General features: G+C 39.0%; 1 protein-coding gene across 4 annotated transcripts in view; it reads right to left on the bottom strand.

Annotated features, from left to right (window-relative positions):
• map3k12 (mitogen-activated protein kinase kinase kinase 12) overlaps positions 1-23,825 on the bottom strand; it is a 55,014-nt gene that overhangs the window by 15,104 nt on the left and 16,085 nt on the right. For all 4 annotated transcript variants that reach the window (XM_026272728.1, XM_026272726.1, XM_026272727.1 and 1 more), the window contains exons 4-10: positions 20,456-20,647; positions 20,181-20,339; positions 18,027-18,185; positions 17,269-17,377; positions 12,396-12,505; positions 11,973-12,089; positions 5,976-6,095 (exon numbers count right to left, since the gene is read on the bottom strand). In XM_026272728.1, the coding sequence (XP_026128513.1) occupies positions 5,976-6,095; positions 11,973-12,089; positions 12,396-12,505; positions 17,269-17,377; positions 18,027-18,185; positions 20,181-20,339; positions 20,456-20,647 (966 nt within the window). The remainder of the gene's footprint in view (positions 1-5,975; positions 6,096-11,972; positions 12,090-12,395; positions 12,506-17,268; positions 17,378-18,026; positions 18,186-20,180; positions 20,340-20,455; positions 20,648-23,825) is intronic.

Genomic DNA, 23,825 nt, shown 5'->3' with positions numbered 1-23,825 from the left:
CATGTCAGCTGCTGGTGTTGGTCCACTGTGTTTAATCAAGGGCAGAGTCAATGCAGCTAGCTATCAGGAGATTTTGGGAGCACTTCATGCTTCCATCTGCTGAAAAGCTTTATGGAGATGAAGATTTCGTTTTTCAGCACGACCTGGCACCTGCTCACAGTGCCAAAACCACTGGTAAATGGTTTACTGACCATGGTATTACTATGCTCAATTGGCCTGCCAATTCTCCTGACCTGAACCCCATAGAGAATCTGTGGGATATTGTGAAGAGAAAGTTGAGAGACGCAAGACCCAACACTCTGGATGAGCTTAAGGCCCTATCGAAGCACACTTCACACTTCTCCAGCCAGCAACCACAGGTAGTTGGGGCAGGGTCCTAAATTACTAAATTTACAACTATGAGTCTACTACAAAAAAGAATCTACGGCAGATGACAGAACAGGCAACAAGGGAAGAATGTTTCAACAGAACCTTCCCTCCTCCCGAAATCCACTGTACATCAGCCTACAGAGAACACAGCAATGTCTCCATAAAGACTGTTAAAATCCTTCCTATCCCTGCACAGTACCCAGAACTGACTCTGGAGAACACATGGGCCAGCATGAAAAAATCCTGAGAGTGGCCTCACCAGCAGGAGAAACAGGATCAGACTAGCAGACTCCTTTTAACTACAAGCAGCATAGTGTTCCTGTAGCTCAACTGGTAGAGCATTGCGTTAGCAAGCAAGCTAGCACAAGGTTGGGGGTTTGATTCCCCGGGAACACATGATAGATAAAAATTGAAAGCCTGAATGCACTGTAAGTCGCTTTGGATAAAAGCGTCTGCAAAATGCATACATTTAAATTTAATTTAATTTATGAGAAACCAACAACCTACCAGCATACCCTCATACTAAGAGAAATGCCCAGATCTCAGCCAACAGTTTCTCACCACAGAGACATCCATCCTAAAACCAGACGGTCATGGCACCCAGACAGCACATCAACAGACGGCTGACCAAAATTACATGCATGGCCAACTCCCCTGCACCTGACCATCAGCTCCATAAGACTGTACCCAACACAAATGGACACATGCTGTCTTTTCACCAACAACTTTTACTTTTCCAACAAGCCAACTCATCTGAAGTGCACTGCCAGGTCAAAAAGATCAGGCCTGACATCTCAGCTGGTCACGAGAACCCAGTCTCAAGGTCAGACCAGCCCAAAACCCAGATCTTTGCTAACCAGCCACTGACCACAGGGCCAGCCATTCCATCACCAAGTAATGGCATCTCCCAGCTACTTCAGCTGATGGCTGCACATCCAGGATGATCAATCACCTGTCAGCATACCGGTCATCACTCAAACCTAGTATCAAGACTCCTGAGGAACAAAATCGAAAAGGGGGACAACCAGGAAAACCCACTTCAGCCAGACAGGTCACCCAGACAGACTGCCAGGTCACAGAGGTCACAAGAAAATCTCACAGCCAGCCATTAAAATATGGCCTTAAGCCTCACCCTCTTCAAAGCATGCACCAAGCACACACCAGACTTGCCTTAACAAGCAAGTGCATGAGGTCTATGAGGTCTTGTTGTCAACCATCGTGACTACCAAGGACACCTGCATTTTAACGTGAAGTAAAATAACCAAAGCTCAACCTGCTACTTCCTGTTTCTGGCAGACCTTGCAACCCCTTGGGGAAGCCCTGTCAATTGCGAGAACATCCTGCCAGACCATATCAGACATTTACTCTGAATATATGTGAATGGGTGAATATATATATGAATATATATAGGTGAATACAGTATATGAGACTGCAGTCCCACTATATACATAAAGGGGTCACTGTTCAGCTCAACAGACAGCGTGCTCAAACCCTCAACAACACACCTTCAAGGGAATGGAGGGAACCCGGCCCACTTTAAACAACACACCCTTTTCTGAAGAGACATCCTGCACCTGCTGACAACTGTCAGTGCCAAAGCTGCTCTTCACAATAGGCAATGATTCATTGCTAATGCTAACTATGTGGACTGACTTAAGACGACCTAACATCAAACTCAAAATGGCATATGCACTCTACACCATGCCTGATTTACCCTCATCACAAGGAGTTTCATCTGACAGCTGGATTCACTAACTACTGCCTTAGGGCTGCCACTATCAGCTGACAACATGGCCGGAACATGGTCGGGGTTCCCACTTCAGCAGAACACTGCTCCCACCATTGCACAAACTACTCAGATGACAAAAAGATCCTGCTCTGCGCTTCCTGGGTTCACAGCAAACCTCTCCCCAGCAACACAGCAAGCTGGACTTCCAGTCATCAAAGTAGAAGTGACAGCCATCCTAATCGTCCTTCAAATCACATCGACTCACAAGAAGTGTGTCAGATAACTCCCGATTTAAACTCAAATTATGCCAATCTGAGCTTCACACACCACCTACTTGACTAGGAAAAAGATGAGTTTGCCACAGTGAACAAGAAGCCAAGAGTCCTTATGGCCCTTGCCAAAACAAGTGCATTTCATCAAGAGCTATGATCTCAATCTATGATCTCTCCCATGACATGACAGCCATAACCCACAGGAGACCAACTTTCACATCCATCCTACCCACTTTGTGGCCCTGATACTAACCTAATGACAATACACAAATGGCATTGCTTACAGGTGCTTCTCAGTAAATTAGAATGTAGAGGAAAAGTTCATTTATTTCAGTAATTCAACTCAAATTATGAAACTTATGTATTAAAATTTTAAAAAGAATTTTAGATAACTTCTCAAGGAATGCACTGAGGATGGGGTCAAGGCATCAAGAGCCACAACAAACAGAAGTCTCAAGGAATTTGGATACAGTTGTGGTATTCCTCTTGTTAAGCCACTCTTGTACGCCACTCTTGTACCACAGACAATGTCAGAGGCATCTTACCTGGGCTAAGGAGAAGAAGAAATTGACTGTTGCCCATTGGTCCAAAGTCCTCTTTTCAGATGATAGCAAGTTTTGTATTTCATTTGGAAACCAAGCTCCTAGAGTCTGGAGAAAGGGTGGAGAAGCTCATAGTCCAATTTGCTTGAAATCCAGTGTTAAGTTTCCAAAGTCATATGCCGGTGTTGGTCCATTGTGTTTTTTGAAAACTAAAGTCACTGCACCCATTTACCAAGAAATCTTGGTAAGGTATGCCCAAAATGCACCATGTGCAGGACACCACAGTACTATGAGACATTAAAAAAAAGTGGCACACAGGACTGGCATACAGAAAGACATGGTGGAATATGTCAGAGCATGCCAGGTTGCTGTCAAGTCCAAACAGCAAACCCAAACCACAAAACTCCACTACCCAAGGAGATATGGACACCTTACTAAGAGGCATTATGGATTGTCTCACCCACAAGACAACTGAACTGTTATTATTCTGAGTAATAGTCATGATTCGGAAGAGAGTCCTGACACATGACTCAAGGCAGAATCACAACCTTGGTCTGTCTACTGGTCAATCTAACCAAATAGGTGTTACAGGGAAACCAGATAAAACCTACTCCACCCAAAAATTGAATCTTCTCTTAACTTGCGGTTCCCTTAAGACACCTATCACCTTGGAAACCTCGTGACTTCCCTTCCAGGGGAGTCCGATCTTCCGGCAGTTTTCAGCAACTTTGTTGATTCACTTCGAAGCAGTCAACCCATGGATGAAATGATGAAGCTTTTACTCCTGACCGGAATCTATGCATTATACATGCACCAGGACACTTTACTCAACAACTACAGAGCCAATGCAAGTAACCACTTGTTAAATATTTAGATGTGCTTCAATAGATTAACACTGTCTGTCCTGAGGACGAACAAATCATTTTATTGTACTCTTAATTCTACTTTTGATTTAATAATTTAGCAGATGCTTTTATCCAAAGCGACTTACAAATGAGAACAATAGAAGTAATCAGACCAACAAGAGAACAACAACAGTATAAAAGTGCCATGATAAGTCTCAGTTAGTGTAGAACATAACACGTAGCTATGTTTTTTTTTAAATTTATTTATTTTTAAGAATAGAATAGAATAGAATAGACAAGAAAATTTAAATGCTGCTGTAGTATAAGTTGGTCTAGTGCTGGACGAAAAGATGAGTCTTTAGATGTTTTTTGAAAATGAGTAAAGACTCAGCTGTTCGAATTGAGATTGGGAGGTCATTCCACCAGCTGGGCACAGTCCAGGAAAAGGTCAGAGAGAGTAATTTTGACTCTCTTTGGGATGGCACCACAAGGCAGAATTCAAGCTTCTGGAGGGCACATAAGTTTAAACTATTGAGTTTAGGTGTATTGGTGCAGCAGCAGTGGCCATCTTGTAGGCAAGCATCAGTACCTTGAATTTGATGCAACTGGCTACTGGTAGCCAGTGTAACCTGATGAGGAGAGGAGTAACGTAAGCTTCTTTTTTCCTTTTTTTTTTTTTTCTTCATTGAAGACAACCCTCGCTGCTGCATTCTGGATCATTTGCAGAGGCTTGACAGTTCATGCAGGAAGAGCCAGGAGAGCATTACAATAGTCCAGTCTGGAGAGAACAAGAGCTTGGACAAGAAGTTGGGTGGCTTGCTCTGACAGGAAGGGTCTAATCTTCCTAAATGTGTATAAGGCAAATCTCCAGGACCGGTCCGTAGTAGCAATATGGTCTGTGAAGCTTAAGTGATGGTCGATCACAACTCCTAGGTTTCTGGCTGTCCTCGAAGGAGTTATGGTTGATGAACCCAGCTGTATAGAGTAGTTGTGATGAAATGATGGGTTAGATGGAACCACAAGCAGTTCTGTCTTAGTAAGGTTGAGCTGAAGGTGATGGTCATTCATCCAGCTAGAAATATAGAAATGTAGAAATGCGAGCAGGTACCGTCAGTTCATCTGGTTGGAATGAGAAGTAGAGTTGAGTGTCATCAGCATAGCAGTGATAGGAAAAGCCATGCTTCTGAATGACAGATCCTAATGACGTCATATAGATGGAGAAGAAAAGTGGCCCAAGCACTGAGCCTTGAGGAACCCCAGTAGCAAGAAGTTGTGACTTAAAAAACCTCACCCCTCCAAGACATCCTGAAGGATCTATATAGGATCTACAGCTTTAATGCTACAAGTAATTCATGAAGATGAATATGATTAATAATAACCAGTTATGATTAATTATGTTCATTTCACTTTTATCTAATTTGCTACATTGATACATTTTGGTAAAAGCACCAAATAAATTTTGCAGACATGGTTGTGGTGTCGCTCATGGCAGTAGAAAGCACACTGTGGTTGGCCACCTACTTACTGTATGTGCACCTGCTACTGTCAAAACTTACTCAAACAGCTGTGAGAATGTAAGACTAGATCCTGATGCAGAAATGGACATACATAATTCAGCTGAACCTCATAACTGATCTAGACAGGTGGTGCTGGGTAGGTGGTGGGTTTCAGAGGACCTTTGAACCACACAGGACACTACACCAAATTATTGACTGCTGTTACAGCATTTAAGATGTTCATTCATGTCCATCTTTATGGAAATATCAAAGATACTTTTCCAAACAATTCATCATGTACACATTCTATATAGTTTCGTTTCGTTTTTTTTTTTTTTTTTGAGAAATTACAGTAAAACTGGAACTACACATATGTTGTTCTATGCATACATTCACCTAGAAGACAAACCTCTACTACATTGTGTAACTGTGTATAAGACACAAAACGTATACATGTAATACATATTGTACATTTTTACTGAATGTGGACATCTCAATCACATCTTAATGACAAACCTCATGCTATCGCTCATTTAAAATGCTCCAAATTCATTACAATTTCAACCAGGTTAAGAACAAATTCATGTGTGTACATATGTGTTGTGAATTAGGCAGAAATAAATTAGTTCTGCTGTGGATATAAACACAAACTATCCAGGTAATTATTAATAAAAGTCAAAAATATGTCAAGTGGTCCTGCCTGTGCCAACATCTGTTCTTACCTCTTGCCATGAGAAGGCAGTTTCTGAGGGACGTTTCTCTTCTTGATGAGTTTGTCCACTGTGGTTGAGGGATGATGTTTAAAGAGACCAGGATATTTCTTATCCAGACACTGTTCCCTCCTTAATCAAGAACAAAGCAGCATTAGCACTTCACAGTGTTCTAAATGAAGCTATCAGGAGCTGATTTGACTGAATATTAATCTTCGCCAAGTAACGTGACATGGAATATTGGGAGAACTTCCATGAATAGGGAACAGAATAGGGCCTAAACATGTAAGAGCTCACACAGAAAGGTCTGTCAGATTGAGAGCTCTGTCTACATTTATATTTCTCTGTGGCGGTTCATGACTGCTCGTAGCTTGTGGAGCAATTCATCTGCTTAATTCCAATAATAATGTTTTCCCCTATACTTGTACTTCTGTATCTAGTGCATTATCATTTAATTTATTTATTTTCTTACATTAGTGTTAAATTAAATTCTGTGTGATTATATGTATGTATGTATGTGCACTATGTCCATGCTTGCGATGATTAATACATGTTACCATTGAGAGATGTCATCAGGAAGCACAGTGTTAGCTTTCGCTGTTATGCTGATGATACTCAAATCTATATTTCTTTGAGGCCCAGAGAAACATACCAATTAAAAAATAATGGAATGCTTAGTTGATATAAAAACCTGGATGAGGAGTAATTTGTTACTGCTAAATTCTGAAAACTTTTCATTATAGGACCTAAAAACTCTGCTTGTAATAACCTAGAACACTGTCTAAGACTTGATGGCTGCTCTGTCAATTCTTCGTCATCAGTTAGGAACCTAGGTTTAGAGCTGTAATTGGGCCTTAAAAGTTAAGCCCGACAGGACACGAGCCCGACAAGTAACTTTGATTGAAAGCTTTTTAAAAGCCCAAACCTGTTTACAGCCCGACATTATTTAAATGTGCGCACACACACTGCTCTTTTGCCTTTTGCCAAAAATGAGTAATTTATACGTTTTAACATAATTTTTTCAAAACTAACGTAAACTAGTCCACTTGGAAGTTGGAATAAACAAATAAAATAAGTCCTCTGTAACATCGTAACATCTCAGCTCTCTAAATAGGCATAGGCTCATTTAGCCTATAAACAGACCAACGCACCAATAAAAACAAGTCTTTTTTAACAGATTAAATTAAGTTAAATTTTTTATTAAGATGGGTATTTGGCAATAACGGAATTAAGATAAAGGCTCCGCTGGATTTGCTTCACCACTATCAGCTGACATTTAATAAAAGAATAATGACAACATTAGCGTAAATACTCTGTCCACATTATGCATTTAACACTCAATGAATATTTAGTTATCATTTGAAAAACCTTTACTCAAAGCGATAAGGCTAAGCCTACATGTTTTTGTGGAGGAAAATGATTGAATCCACTGTAGATGTCTTCAGCGCGTTCCTGCGCTCACTGATGGTGTGTCATTATTCACTCATTATTCTCATTATAAACATGATCAAAACTTTTCCAAACCTTAGACTTTGCTTTAGTTGCTGGTGCAACCCAAACTTAATCGCCAAAGTCAAGCCTCCATTTCACCTATTCAGCAAACATTTTTGCATCTTTCTCGTGCTAATCGAAACACATCACGTGACCACTCGTTACCTCGCAAACCGGAGTGCAAAGACCGAGCCCGGCCCAAGCCTGTGTAATATATGATATAAATTAAGCCCGAAACCGAACCTGTCGGGTCCCATTGGGTTCATGCAAATATCTTTAGCTCTACCTAGGTGTGCTATATAAGAGCAATCTCTCATTAGAAAGCCAGGTTTCTTTTTTCTTTTTTTATTGCATTTTCCATCTCAAAAATATATCTAAATTACGGCCTATGCTCTCAATGTCAAATGCAGAAATGTTAATCCATGCATTTATGACTTCAAGGTTAGATTATTGTAATGCTTTATTGGGTGGTTGTTCTGCACGCTTAGTAAACAAACTACAGCTAGTCCAAAATGCAGCAGCAAGAGTTCTTACTAGAACCAGGAAGTATGACCATATTAGCCCGGTCCTGTCCACACTGCACTGGCTCCCTATCAAACATCGTATAGATTTTAAAATATTGCTTATTACTTATAAAGCCCTGAATGGTTTAGCACCTCAGTATTTGAATGAGCTCCTTTTACATTATACTCCTCTACGTCCACTACGTTCTCAAAACTCAGGCAATTTGATAATACCTAGAATATCAAAATCAACTGCGGGCGGCAGATCCTTTTCCTATTTGGTGCCTAAACTCTGGAATAACCTACCTAACATTGTTCGGGAGGCAGACACACTCTTGCAGTTTAAATCTAGATTAAAGACCCATCTCTTTAACCTGGCATACACATAACATACTAATATGCTTTTAATATCCAAATCCGTTAAAGGATTTTAGGCTGCATTAATTAGGTAAACCGGAACCGGGAACACTTCCCATAACACCCTATGTACTTGCTGCATCATTAGAAGAATGGCATCTACGCTAATATTAGTCTGTTTCTCTCTTATTCCGAGGTCACCGTAGCCACCAGATCCAGTCTGTATCCAGATCAGAGGGTCACTGCAGTCACCCGGATCCAGTACGTATCCAGACCAGATGGTGGATCAGCACCTAGAAAGGACCTCTACATCCCTGAAAGACAGCGGAGACCAGGACAACTAGAGCCCCAGATACAGATCCCCTGTGAAGACCTTGTCTCAGAGGAGCACCAGGACAAGACCACAGGAAACAGATAATTCTTCTGCACAATCTGACTTTGCTGCAGTCTGGAATTGAACTACTGGTTTCGTCTGGTCAGAGGAGAACTGTTTGCCACCGAAAACAAATATTCTGTGATAAAGTAATCCATATGAAAACATCGCTATGTCGGTTTTCACGTCTCCCTAAATTATCTTCTAATGTGACCACGCCCCCTGCTGAACGCTCTATTCAGATTTTAATGTTTCGCTGAAGCGTGCAGCTTGAATACGCCCACACAACTGAACACAACGCAGCAAGACTGTTCTTCAAGTTCTTTTTATTTTACTGTTTGCTTCGCGATGAGAGGAATAAGATATAATTCACCCCAAAAAGATTTTTCAGGATTTGAGGTTTGGATTTCCTCAGAAAAAAAAAAGGATGAAGTGCTTTATACAGCAGAGATCATAAACTTGAGTAAGTCTCTTTTTATTTATTTATATACTTGTACAAGTTTTCACATAACGTGTAAATATTTTACTAGTTAGACTTTTTCCAAATACTTTTTCCAAACTATAATTCCTGACTAAATGTATAATCAAGTGAAACATTATGAAGTTTCAATAACTGTTTAACTGCACTCGCAAGTGAATATTAAATTATGTTGTGGGATAATTAAATATATTCAAAATAAACTACAAACATAAAAATATATACTTTTATTTTGTTCCTCACAGTGACACAGCTGAATGAGAGGCTCATTATGCAGCTCATTATGCAGGGCTTTGTCTTCTCAGGTGTAAATCACAATGACATTCATGATAGTTGACGCCTACTCGCATATGACTTTTACAAACAATAAATGTCTTAGAAAATTTAAATCAATAAATTATTTTCTGTGAGTAAACAAGATGATTTTCAAATAATTTAGAAAGAAAAATTCTAGGCTACAAGCTCCAGTTCTCAAAATCCCGGGAACCTGTATGTGTTTTATTGCCTTATTCAAGTGATTTAACATTTGTAGTTTTTCACTAACCATGCATAACTTTTTTTTTTTCCCAAACACAATCATATACATACATGCTGTGTATAAGAAACTGAAAAAAGCACAAATGTCAGGGCATGACAAAAATTCTCCAGGCCCCAAAAATACCCTTAGACTCCAGAGGGTTAAGCCTAAAACAGATGTTTCTTGAAAAGTTATATTTCAGTTATGATTGGTTGATTGGAATGTTGTTCCAGGATCAACAAGAATGTTGTACTTGGTGAAATCACGCTCACTGATTGTAGAGATACTATTTAAACTGAACTGAGCTGGAGGATGACATAATTTAATACAATGATGAACTGCCTTCTTGCTGTTCAGTTGCTTTGCTACAATCTGTATAGATAAAAGCACTATATAAATAAAGGTGACTTGACTTGTCCAGTCAGATTCCTTGTGTGTGTGAACATACTTGGTAATAAAGCTCTTTCTGACTTCTGATAATAAACAAGACTTCAGTAAAAACTAGTGGCGAAGTCATGTAGTCTGTGACGGACAGATCATTAACAGCTGGTCTATGTGGTAATTACAGTCAGGACATGCAAATGTGAACCTAGAAAAATGTGCGCTGCTATGTGGGAGCTAAACAGTAGTGCGCTCACTGCATGTGTGATCAAAATAAAAAAACTACGTTCCTTACAAACAAGAAAAATATATCTTTACCAAGTGCCTACTTTTAAATGAACCTAATTAAAATGAAAAACAAATAATTTCAGATTGTCATCTGTATGAAATATGCACATTCACTGTGGAGATGACGAGTCGGTGAGCGTGATTTCAACATGTTCCTGGATTAACATCTCTGTAGATCCTGGAACAACATTCCAATCAGCCAATCAGAATTGAGATATAACTTTTCAGACAATGTCAGTTTTAGGTTTAAAATCAGAGTTAGATGCTTCTACACTCTTGTTAATCATTTCCCACTGATTTTAGGAATACATTAAGAGTAGGGTTAGGTTTAGGGGCAGGGATTGGGTTAAGTCTATATTTTTTATAATAATGTTGATCCAGGATCAGCAAAAGAAGTTGATCCAGGAACATGTCGTTCTTGGCAAAATCACGACAACCATGACGAGTGAGTGTTGTTAACTTCATCACTGCAGCCGAAAATGCAGAAAACATTACTTTATCAATTAATTATTTTAATGTTAAGGCAGTTTTCTTGCTGTTTTTCCATGAAGCATTCATTACCATAACTTGTACTGTGCGCTGTGTCCAGCTTCATTTGTGCTCATGAGCGCTGATAGATTAAAGGCTGAAATATTATGAATGCGATTAGTCGACTAATTGCTTAAAATTAACAACTACTTGTTGACCAGAAAAATCTTTAGTTGTCTTTCATTTTTGTTTGATTTTTTTGCTTCTTTTTTTAGATATTTGATCAATTACTCCACCTACACCAATTGACCTCCATATTTAACACCATTCAAACCCACGCTGCACCCAGAGCCACAATACAACTGTGGGTTCTTCTAGAACTTTCATGACTGAATTTTATTATCATTCCCTTTATTTTCTAAAAGTTGTATTTCTGCATATGTGTGTAGCTAAGAAATGTTTAGTTATTGTCAGGCCTAAATGATGTATCTTAAACGGTCTCGTACGTTTAAGAGTCAATTTCAAGAACTGCCAATAAATGTATTGTTTTTAGAAGTGCTCCTGATTTATTTATTTATTTATTTTACATTCACATTTTACTGTGGCTATTTTAATTTTTTTCTTGAAATCATGACATGAAACGTACAGTTGACAGATTATCAGACGCTATCCGAGAATGTTAATTCTGTGTTGAGCTAATAATGCAATCATCTACAATTCCAGATCAATTCAAGACGAACTGAAGTGATCTACAGCAATGTGATCTGGCCAGGCAACTGTGTGCTGAGATACAAAACCGTTTCACAGTGGCATCTGGTGGATTTTGACTGACGTACAACCAATGTATTAAACTTCCAATAAACATGTCTGCAAGATTCTGTTTTTGACAGATTGCTTTTAAAGACAACATCTGTACTTCCTCAACACACTTTATGTAGCGATAACAATACTAGAACTTTACTGGGTAACTTGAAAACTTGCATCCAACAAAAGTATCTACAGAAATGTAATTGTCTGCTATGGAATAGTTCTTATATTATTTGTTTTTTAATTTATTTATTTAATAATAATTACAGAACAATAGTAATATATATATATAATCATACTAAATGCATTAAAAGAAGTTGTAGGTGTATAGAAGTATGTGTTGTACCTGAGCAGCTCTTTCTCTTTGAGCTCCAGCTGCAGCATCACGGCGTTGAGCTCCATGTACAGATTGTTGGCTCTCTCAAGCTTTCTCTCGTAGTGCTCTCTGATGTCAAGAGCATGCCTGTTCAAATGAGTCAGACAGACGTCACGCTCACTAACGGACACAAGCTCACTCTGCAAATGCCCACTGCTTAATTTCTTCCTTCGCTGTATAAATAACTACACAATGAGTCACCTCATCGAACATTCAGCCTATGTCATATAGCATGTTTCAGATTTCACACTTTATTTTACATTGGCCCAATGTTCTTATGCGTAATTACATGCAACTAACCCTAATCCCAACCCTAAGAATACTCCGTGCTTAAATATACAATTACTGTACGCTGTAACAAGGACAGCTTAAACAAAGTGTTCTGTGTCTGACCTGAGTTCCTCTCGTCGCCGGTTGATCAGCTCTTCATCCAGACGGTGAAGACACGTGCCCTCTGACTTGATCTTCTCGAAGTGTTGCTTGACCTCCTCACGCCACTCGGCCTGCTCTCACATACACCGATCTCAAATCAGCATCAGTCATTGTCTTCTGCTTTAACAACACTGTTCAAAGGGCTAATGATGTCTTCTTTCTATCAATTTGCTAAAATGTCACTCAGTGACTTGAATGTAAGCTTGATGTAAAAGGTTTTATATTATTAAAGCATGAAGTCAACAATGTTTTAAAGAATAATAAAAAAGAATTTTTTATATAAATATAACTCAAAACTATCGATATCACTTTTTAGTAAAAAAAACTAAACAAAACACCAAATCCATGTGAAAAGAAGCATACTTAATTTTACTGAACGTGCTCTTGTAGTACTTCAAATTGTAAAAGTGTGTTGACAAGAAACTGTACTTTGAGTTAATACCATAATGAAATTAAAGAGCACATATGTGGGTCAAAAGACAAAAAAAAGTGTTTAACCATAAAAGAAAAGTGTAATACTGCTTTAAACTGTTGTAGTTTCCCCCCCCCCCCCAAAAAAAAATGTAACAAGTTTTTGTTATGTGGAGGGTAAGGAGGAACTGAAGTGCAGACAGGAGGTACTAAACACAGGATTCATTTACATAAAAAGGGGAAAACAAAACCCACGAGGGGGAAAACAATGACTACGGGCAGATACTAAATAACTTAACAAGACTGGGTAGACACGATAAACAAAGACTCAAAACACAAGAACACTAACTACAAATAAACCATAACAGGTCTCACTACATCTTCTTCCAAGAGCAACACCGACCAACAATATTTCACAGGAACATGTAGAAACATATCTCACAATGTGGAAACAATCACAATGAACCGACCAAAGACAGAGCACACTAGGGGATCTAAATAGGAGAACTAATCAAGACACAACAGGTGGCACAGGTACGGCAATCATGACAACTAGGATAACAAGGGGACGAGACAACACAAGCACATGGGCCAAAGACAAGGCCATGTGCTTGTACACAAAACACAGGTCTGTCATGATCCTGCCTCAAGACTATGGGAAAGTCAGGACATGAAGGCAGAATCATGACAGTTTTCAGTTTTATTTAATTGCAATATTGTTTTTGTTTTTCTGAGCAAAACATAAATATCATACATTTTGTCCTGATTTACAGAAGACACCCAGTAAAATATCATTCAGAGTAACAATCTTGTCAGGCATATTTAACACAAAAATCTGTTTATGACATATTAAAAGACTAATTACTTTCACCCCAAATACTAATGAGTTGTAATTTTACATTTTTAAAATTTGCCACTATCCTAGGTTTTGCCCATTTGTCAGTAAGAATTTTGTACTAATTTAAAACACAGTCAAATTTAGTATGCTCCATTATTCATTTAGTTATTTTAATATGTACACGTCAGAATAAGCATGTTGTTTGAATTTTTGCATAAATATTGTGTTACACTGAATGACAATGTAACATTATTTCAACTAAATTTTAACATTTTATTAGAGCTGTAGTCAAGTCCAGCTTTGTCGAGTCCAAGTCAAGTCCAAGTCCAGGACTAGTCGAGACCGAGTCAAGACCGAGTCCAAAGAGGTTCGAGTCCAAGTCCAAGACCGAGTCCAAAAGTTTCGAGTCCAAGTCAAGACCGAGTCCAAATGAGAGAAAAAAGGGTCCTCTTCAAGACCACATACTAAACTACTGATAATGTTTGTGATGCGAGAGACAGCATATCTCCTATTCTAAGAAAATTAATTTACATTATTATTTGTCATGTTTAAAAAGCATGTGCAAAGTAAAAACTCTGAAGGACAGGGGTCTACAAACTACATCCTGGATGGCCAATGCCCTGAAAAGTTTAGCTCCAACTGGCCTTAACACACCTGGAAGATTAGTGTGTCTAGTAAGAGCTTGATTAGATGGTTCAATGCATAAGCAGTCCTGATGGACCCCCATGAAACCCATGAAAATATCCAGGTAAAATAAAATATATTTCAGATTCATGCTTTTCAAGGGCCCTCTCTTCCTTTGGGGCCTGGTAATGAGTACTGGTTTTACCCCCACTCCGACCCTGGGAGCTAAACTATAAAGGACACTGGCCCTCTAGAACAAAGTTTGGAGCTGTAAGGTCAAATTTCATTTTACTTTAATACTTTAATTTCATTTTATTTACTTAATAATGCTGCTTTTGCTGACATTATGTCTGTGGTCAAAAATTAAAATGACTGATGCCTTGGTACAGTGCACAGACACACGCAAAGCTCGGGATATGACAAATGCGCGCAGCAAGGCTAGGATACGTTTGGCTCTACTGGGCATGCGCACATAAATACAGCGATATTTTTGTCATACTATACTAGGGCTTGCATAGACTACTCGCCGCTGTTGGAAACAATTATGCATGCATTAACCATAATGAATACAAAGTGTTGCGACGTGAATTTTAGAATTACAATATGGCGTCGAAATGTTACTATATGACCTTATCTATGTTGCATGTAAAAATAAAATATGTAATGTAATAATTAGGGTTGTGCCTGAAGCGAAAAAACGAATAACGCTCAAGGAATAATTCTGCCTGAATACTCGGCTGAAGCTGACAGAGTCTGGTGTTTGCTAGATAACAGGTGAGCCAGGGGATCAGCGCCAGAAGTGAATGAATGTAAACTTTATGAGTGAAAAGAGAGCAAATCAAACACCGCATTGTTGTCGCCTCTCTGTGCATCTCTCAGAAATCAGAGCGTTGCAAGAGTAATTTTACCTATAATAATACATCATAGCTACACATTATATTATTTGTATATATTTAAAAGGCAATGATTTAAAGCTTAGGCTACGATATGATACGAATGAATGGAATAAGCACAGCACGCTCACCAATCAAACAGCCGCGCTGCGCGTCTCAGTCTCTCAAAAACCAAATCAGTTCTCTCTCAAGAGTAGGCTAATAATCAGCTTCGATACGGATACATTGTCTACTTGTCCTACATGTTTGCATCTTTACCTTTTGCTGGTTTGCGCGGAACACACACATCTGTTTAGTGAAGTTCATTAACATTAAGACTCGCTCAAAGTTTTCTGCATAATGAGAATGTGCGCATTGAATGGATTCAGTCGTGATCAAATGATAACTAAACGTTTGTCATGACATCTCTCTGCTTGCATGATAAATATTATTTTAGAAATTTATAATTATTCTAGTTTAACACGACATACTTGTTCAGTGATAACTACGAAAAAATATATAAAAAGTCATAACGGTCTTATCAAGTAACTGTACGACGCTGTATTCGAATGCAGACAGGAAAAAATGTGTGATTGCTACGGATACAAATACTGGCTGTTACATGAAAATTTTAATATGTAATGTCATAATTATAAAGTTTTTTTTTTAATTTACACATGTAGGCTAATTGTTGCATAAGACTATACATTAATAAGCATTTATTGATTAAAAAAAAAGATTTAGTGTTTTCATTTACAATAGCATGAACCACGAGTAGTCGAGTAACTCAAGCATTTTTAATTAAAAAAATCGACTAGTAGAAATCAGTAGCCTAGTCTTGCAACCCCTATACTGTACCACAATAATTAGTTTTTCGTTATTTTACAGGATACGTTTAAGGCTGTCTAGGTGTAGACGTAAATAAAACACAATCTAACAGGTAGAAAATTAAATTAGAAACATCTACTACTTTTCAGGTCGCAGTAAATGCACCGCTGGTCATGCACATTCCTTCCCGGAACAATACTGAAAGCTAAGATGGAGAAACAGATTATCATAGTTGTACAAGGATAGCCATTTTTTAAATGAATCTATTAGCAGAGCTACTGCAAGTGATTTTAATTGCTGGAAATCCATTTATTCTTTTTCTGAAACTTCTGCGTCATCATGGAGAGCGGGTCATGGTTGCCCAGCAACAGCAGACGCCACTGGAGCGCAAGCGCAGGCTACAGAGTGCTTTGGAAATAAGGAGAGCGGCGCTCCAAGCGTTTTCCACACGTTTTCAGTCGCGACATCATGCAAATGTGGTTTTGTTTTGAAGGAGAAATTTTTTATTTAATTTTTTTGCTGGACTCGGTCGAGACCAACTAGAAGACTTGGCGAGTCCAATGGCCAAGTCCGAGACAAGTCCGAGTGCAAATTCAACGAGTCCGAGACAAGTCCCAGACGACAGAGTCCAAGACCGGACTCAAGTACTACAGCCCTACATTTTATTATTTATATATATATATACACACACACACACACACACACACACACATATATATATATATATATATATATAATTTTTTTTTTCATTGAAATTGTATCGCAGCTATTTTTTGGAAATCACAGCATTAAATGTATAGTTAAATGATCAGACACTGTCAGAGAATGGTAAAACTGTGTTGAATGTATAATGCAATAATACCGAAGTAGGCCTATTCACTATCAATTAAGAGATTAACTAAGACTATTAATTATATTCACTATTAATCAAGAGTTTGCCCTTATTAATAGTTAGTAAGGAAGTTAAGTTTAGAAATATGGTTATCCAGAAAAAGGCATATGCTATTATACATGATAAAAAGCTAGTTAATAGTGAGAACTGGCCCTTAATTACTTTTCATAGTGTTTACACTAAATTACATTTTTATTGGTAAAAAATGTCACTTTTCTTAAAAATAATAAAAGCATTTTTAAATAGCATTTCCAGGATCCTTGCAGGTGTTTTGAACTAGATTCTCAACATACTTCGTCTGGTTCCATGTCTAGGTGAACAGAAGTGTTTCGCAACTCATAGATGTACAGAGGTGAATGAGCGTCTCACCTGAGATCTGAAGTAGGTCTCCTGCGGAGTGGAGAGCACGTCTGCAGACGCGATGTCCAGATGCAGCAGAATCTGCCTGAACGACGGCCTGTTCCTGGGTTTGCAGTTCCTACACACACATATTAGTATTACAAATTACTACCAGTCACTCTCTGCTTATTGCATTTTGCAGGGAGATAATCTATTGCCCCATAACTTTCTCGTCTTCCTTCCTCCCTTAATTGCTTTTTTAACTTTTCTTTAAGTACAAATTGAATGAAATATTTTCGGTCACTGAATTGCATCTAAATTGCATGTACTGTAAATGTATTATAGTTTAAATTTATATTAAATGTAATTAGCTGAACATAAGTAGGACTTTGTTGAAGTTCTGTTGAACTTTGTATTTAAATATATTTGTAATTAGACATTTTAACAAGGAAGATGCAATTTTGTATATTTACACTACGTATTAAAGACCACACTAAAGTTACAATTACAATGCTTTATATGTGCTTTTAGTATGTTGATCAGCACATCGAAATAAGTGTACTTTTCTAAAATTTAAGTTTAATAAAACCTAATGATTTAAAATGCACTTTGAAGTAACACTTTTTATTTGACATTTTTACAAACTACAATTTTTTAAAAGTCTATTTAGGTGTGTTAAGAAACATAGTCGTAACAGTGCATCTCTCTGTAAGTTCATTAACATGTTATCTGCAGTACAGTTATAAAAGCACTCTTCAGCACACTCTCTTTCTTTCGTGGTTCCTCACCAGCACTGTCTGAGCAGGATCTTGAAGCCATCAGGGCAGCTTTCAGGAAGAGGAAGCTGCAGGCTGTTGTTTCCCACGCCCCATATGATAGCGGAGGAGTCCACGTCTTTATACGGGATCTCACCGGTCAGCATCTCCCACAGAACCACACCGAACGACCTGCAGACACAACATATCATGCATCACATCACTGACAGCTACATTCATCTCCTCACTTCATCTCCTGGACTTCACTATGCTCCGTTTGTTGTAAATTAGACAGCACCTACATGGGAGGCTTGAGCGATAAATCCAGCTAAAGAGAAATGCCAACATTTGTGGTCATGATTACCATGTGGCGTTTCTCCACTGCCATACAGTGACAGAGGATGACGAACCACACATTCATTGACCCCTGAGTAGTTCTTCTGCTTATGAAAGAGAAGTATGTAAATATAAGTTCAGTCTGTAAAACTGTATTCATTTTACACTAGAGTTAAGAGTTTTTTATTTTATTTTATTTTATTTCAGTTTCAAACAGCTCGTCATGTCACGACTATAAGAATCAGTCTCAAACAACCATTCACTTCTGAGTATTGTATGCATGTATCACTGTTCTGCTGATAGTGTTATTACGGAGCCAGTTTCTAACCCTGTCTAGCCTGGTCGTGTTTTTGGATATCTTGCCTGTTGTTTGGATTATTCTCTTGCCTTGCCTACTGGTTACTGTTTGTCCCCAAATGACCTCTGCCTGCGCCTAAGAATGGCTACATCCACACTGAATGAATACAATGAATTTGTTTATCGCACATGCCATAAGTTTAGTATGTGTTTGTGTATGCAACAGCCACCACTTATGCATTATTTTCCTGCAGATGATTACAGCCTTTCACTAGGGTGAAAGTTTTCCTTCAAAATAAAAGCTTAAGAGTGCAGCATGAATTTCTGACAGCTAACGGTTTAAATACAGTCCAAATTTGAAATATCTTTCAAGTGTAGAAATTAGCAAAGAAGTATTGAAATTTGTAAATGTAAAGCTAAAATAATATACCTATAAAAAATGCTCTCTCTTTTTTATTTTATAGTGCAATTGTTTTACAGTATATGGCTACTACTGCCTAACATTGTTCAGGAGGCAGGCACACTCTTGCAGTTTAAATCTAGATTAAAGACCCATCTCTTTAACCTGGCTTACACATAACATACTAATATGCTTTTAATATCCAAATCCATTAAAGGATTTTTAGGCTGCATTAATTAGGTAAACCGGAACCGGAAACACTTCCCATAACACCCGATGTACTTGCTACATCATTAGAAGAATGGCATCTACGCTAATATTAGTCTGTTTCTCTCTTATTTCGATGTCACCGTAGCCACCAGATCCAGTCTGTATCCAGATCAGAGGGTCACTGCAGTCACCCGGATCCAGTATGTATCCAGACCAGATGGTGGATCAGCACCTAGAAAGGACCTCTACTGCCCTGAAAGACAGCGGAGACCAGGACAACTAGAGCCCAGATACAGATCCCCTGTAAAGACCTTGTCTCAGAGGAGCACCAAGACCACAGGAAACAGAAGATTCTTCTGCACAATCTGACTTTGCTGCAGCCTGGAATTGAACTACTGGTTTCGTCTGGTCAGAGGAGAACTGACCCCCAACTGAGCCTGGTTTCTCCCAAGGTTTTTTCTCCATTCTGTCACCGATGGAGTTTCGGTTCCTTGCCGCTGTCGCCTCTGACTTGCTTAGTTGGGGTCACTTCATCTACAGCGATATCATTGACTTGATTGCAAATAAATGCACAGACACTTTTTAACTGAACAGAGATGACATCACTGAATTCAATGATGAACTTCCTTTAACTATCATTTTGCATTATTGACACACTGTTTTCCTAATGAATGTTGTCGAGTTGCTTTGACGCAATGTATTTTGTTTAAAGCGCTATATAAATAAATGTGACTTGACATTGATGAAGTTTTTTTATTTGTATTATTATTATTATTATTATATTCAAATTTATTATATTTGCAATAAATATGATATTGTGGACTTCACATCGCAATATATCGCATCATGGGATTTTTATAAGTTGCATATTAGTACACTGGAGCAGGAATATGTACCCTATGAACCTGAGCACTCCCAGACCCAGTGATTAAGAATGATCATACCAGATGTCCACTTTTTCGGACACAGGCTCGTTCCGAATCACCTCGGGTGCCATCCAGGCCACAGTTCCCGCAAACGACATCTTGGTGCTCTTGTCTCTGAGCTCCTTAGACGTGCCGAAGTCTGAGATCTTCACCAGGTCGTCGTGTGTTATCAGCATACTAACAGAGAGAAGATTCGGGTATAAGGCACACTTTCAGTTTGCTATTGCTTTGCACAGTTGTGTGATTTGGTATAAATGAGGGTTTCAGCTAATGAGGCTACAGCAGCATTATACTTGGGTGATTTGAGATCTCTGTGGATGATCTTGTGCAGGTGGAGGTAGTTCATGCCGCCTGCGATTCCCATGGCCCAGTCCACCAGCAGAGACGGCATGATCTTCCTGCCGGCCCTCAGCACCTCATAGAGCTGGCCCTGCGCGCAGTACTCCATGATGATGCAGTAACACGGAGCCTGCGTGCACACGCCCCTGAAACACAAGTTTACAGAGTGAAAAATCTTAACATGAGCTGCTGTTTCTTTGCAGCCTGTCAGATTAAATTAAATTAAATTGTTTTCATATTGCATTAAAAACATTTTTTTTTAAAAGTATGATAAATACTGGTAAAATGTACCAACAATATAACATACCATAAAAATATGAGGTAGCCCATTTGAATTATATAACATTTAGTCCATCTGGGTACTGTCTTATGTTTTAAAATCACTTACAGAGGAAGTTTGGTCCCATCAGGCTAATGACAGTCACGACTCATGCTGCTGTAAGCATTTCTTTTGTTTTCACTCGCGACCTTTACAACACACATTACATTATTTATTTCATGGCACACTCGTTTTATGTGTTTTTTAGCGCCACCTATAGTTGGTGTATTATTGACATGTCAAAGTCTAGACCCTGAATATAAGACGACTGTGTTTTTTCAGGTGTATTTACAAGAAAAAAAAACATTGTCTTATATTCGGGGAAATATGTTAATTAAGTAAAATAATTATTTGTTATTTTAGGCCAGGTGTGTCCAGTCCTGCTCCTTGAAGGTCAAGGTCAGTAATCACAGTTTCCAGGATCACTTCACACTTCCAGGCAGGTGTGCTGGAGCTGAACTAAGCAGGAGCTCGATTAAACACCTTATTTCTGTTTTATACATCCGAAATGGGATCCAGGGGGTGGAAATCGGTTGGTTTAGGGATGGAAATGGGATCCAAGGGGTGGAGATCGGTGGTTTTAGGGGTGGATATGGGATCCGGGGGTGGAGATCGGTAGGTTTAGGGGTGGAAATGGGATCCAGGGGGTGGAGATCAGTAGGTTCAGGGATGGAAACGGGATCTAGGCGGTGGAGATCGGTGGTTTTAGGGGTGGAAATGGGTTCCAGGGGGTGGTGATCGGTAGGTTTAGGGGTGGATATGGGATCCATGTATGATTACAATCTCTATAACTGGCCATCAGCACGTAATTTCATTGTAATTCATTGTAAATGCTGCATTTCTAGCTCTTTTTTTACTCAAAATATTCTTATTGTATTTTTCTATTGCTCAAATAAACCACTTATATGATGTCAAAGTTTCTGTCTAGTGTTCTGTCTAAATATGCAGTGGTATGTTTAATGACTGAAATAGCTTATAGAACCTTTCAATATAGTTGGTAAATATTTTTTATATTTGGTGGTGGGGGGGGGGGACTAGACAGAGTCTCAAAAAAAATATTTGCAGGAATCTCATTTTTCATGATATCTTCTTCAGATTTGAAACTCATGAGACATGTGACTTTCAACCCATTACTTTTCTAGATTGCTCCAGGACTGTTTTCGTGTAATTTTATATTAAAAATATAGTGCTACTTTTGGTTTCAAAAACTCTCTTTGGAAACCTATGGGTGACATCACAGACACTACGTCCATGTTTTTATACAGTCTATGATATACACATACCATTCAGTATGTTGTTATATGTGTGTAGTTTCACAAAACATTAGCACTGTAGATACTATGTACCAATGTGCACTTACATGTATTTACAAGAAAAAAAACACTGTCTTATATTCGGGTAAATATGTTAATTAAGTAAAATAATTATTTGTTATTTTAGGCCAGGTGTGTCCAGTCCTGCTCCCTGAAGGTCAAAGTCAGTAATCACAGTTTCCAGGATCACTTCACACTTCCAGGCAGGTGTGCTGGAGCTGAACTAAGCAGGAGCTCGATTAAACACCCTATTTCTGTTTTATACATCCGAAATGGGATCCAGGGGGTGGAAATCGGTTGGTTTAGGGATGGAAATGGGATCCAGGAGGTGGAGATCGGTGGTTTTAGGGGTGGATATGGGATCCAGGGGGTGGAGATCAGTAGGTTTAGGGGTGGAAATGGGATCCAGGGGGTGGAGATCGGTAGGTTCAGGGATGGAAATGGGATCTAGGGGGTGGAGATCGGTGGTTTTAGGGGTGGAAATGGGTTCCAGGGGGTGGAGATCAGTAGGTTAAGGGGTGGAAATGGGATCCAGGGGTTGGAGATCGGTAGGTTCAGGGATGGAAATGAGATCCAGGGGGTGGAGATCAGTAGGTTTAGGGGTGGAAATGGGATCCAGGGGGTGGAGATCGGTGGTTTTAGGGGTGGAAATGGGTTCCAGGGGTTGGAGATCGGTAGGTTCAGGGATGGAAATGGGTTCCAGGGGTGGAGATCGGTAGGTTTAGGGGTGGATATGGGATCCAGGGGGTGGCGATCGGTAGGTTCAGGGGTGGAAAATGGGATCCAGGGGGTGGAGATATTGGGGGACTAGAGTCTCAAAAAAAAATATTTGCAGGAATCTCATTTTTCATGATATCTTCAGATTTGAAACTCATGAGACATGTGACTTTGAACCCATTACTTTTCTATATTGCTCCCGGACTGTTTTCGTGTATTTTTATATTAAAAATATAGTGCCACTTTTGGGCACTTTTGGTTTCAAAAACTCTCTTCAGAAACCTATGGGTGACGTCACAGACACTACGTCCATGTTTTTATACAGTCTATGATATACACATACTAGGGCTGGGACAACGCGTCGAGGTCATCGATGAAAAATATGCGCATCGATTCGTCGACCTGTTTTTATTTCTCTAAAAAACTTTGCAAAACGTTTACCTTATGTGCACTGAATATACGCGATGGCCGGATCAACAATCTGTCCAACGTTATATAACCAATCCAGGGGTTTTTCTGCATTGATCTTTTTTTTGGCGGCTGTCAAAGCCTTATTTGATCGGTGAGTGATGTAGAATAGAATGAATGACAGGGCGCGTAAGAGAGAGAGAGAGAGCACCGGCTGCGTGCGCACTCACAGTCTTCAAACTACATGAGCGCTTCTTGCTCTCTCTCTCCCTTGTGCATATTAATCAAAATCATTAAACACTATACAAAAAGGGCGAAACACCAAAGTTTCACGCGCACACGTGCAATTACAGTCTTCATACTACACGAGCGCTGTCTTGCTCTCTCTCTCTCTCTCTCTCTCTCTCTCTCCCTCGTGCATATTAACCAAAATCATTAGACACGATAGAAAAAGGGAGGAACACCAAAGTGTCACGTGGAGCATTCAGAGATTTTTTTTTTCTCCATGACAGGCTGCTGGCTCCCACTGTTAATTTTTATTTATTTTTTTTATTTTTTTTAAAGCAC

Source organism: Carassius auratus, chromosome 9 (assembly GCF_003368295.1).
Source record: "Carassius auratus strain Wakin chromosome 9, ASM336829v1, whole genome shotgun sequence".
NCBI lineage: Eukaryota > Metazoa > Chordata > Actinopteri > Cypriniformes > Cyprinidae > Carassius > Carassius auratus.
This window is presented reverse-complemented; position numbering and strand designations above follow the sequence as displayed.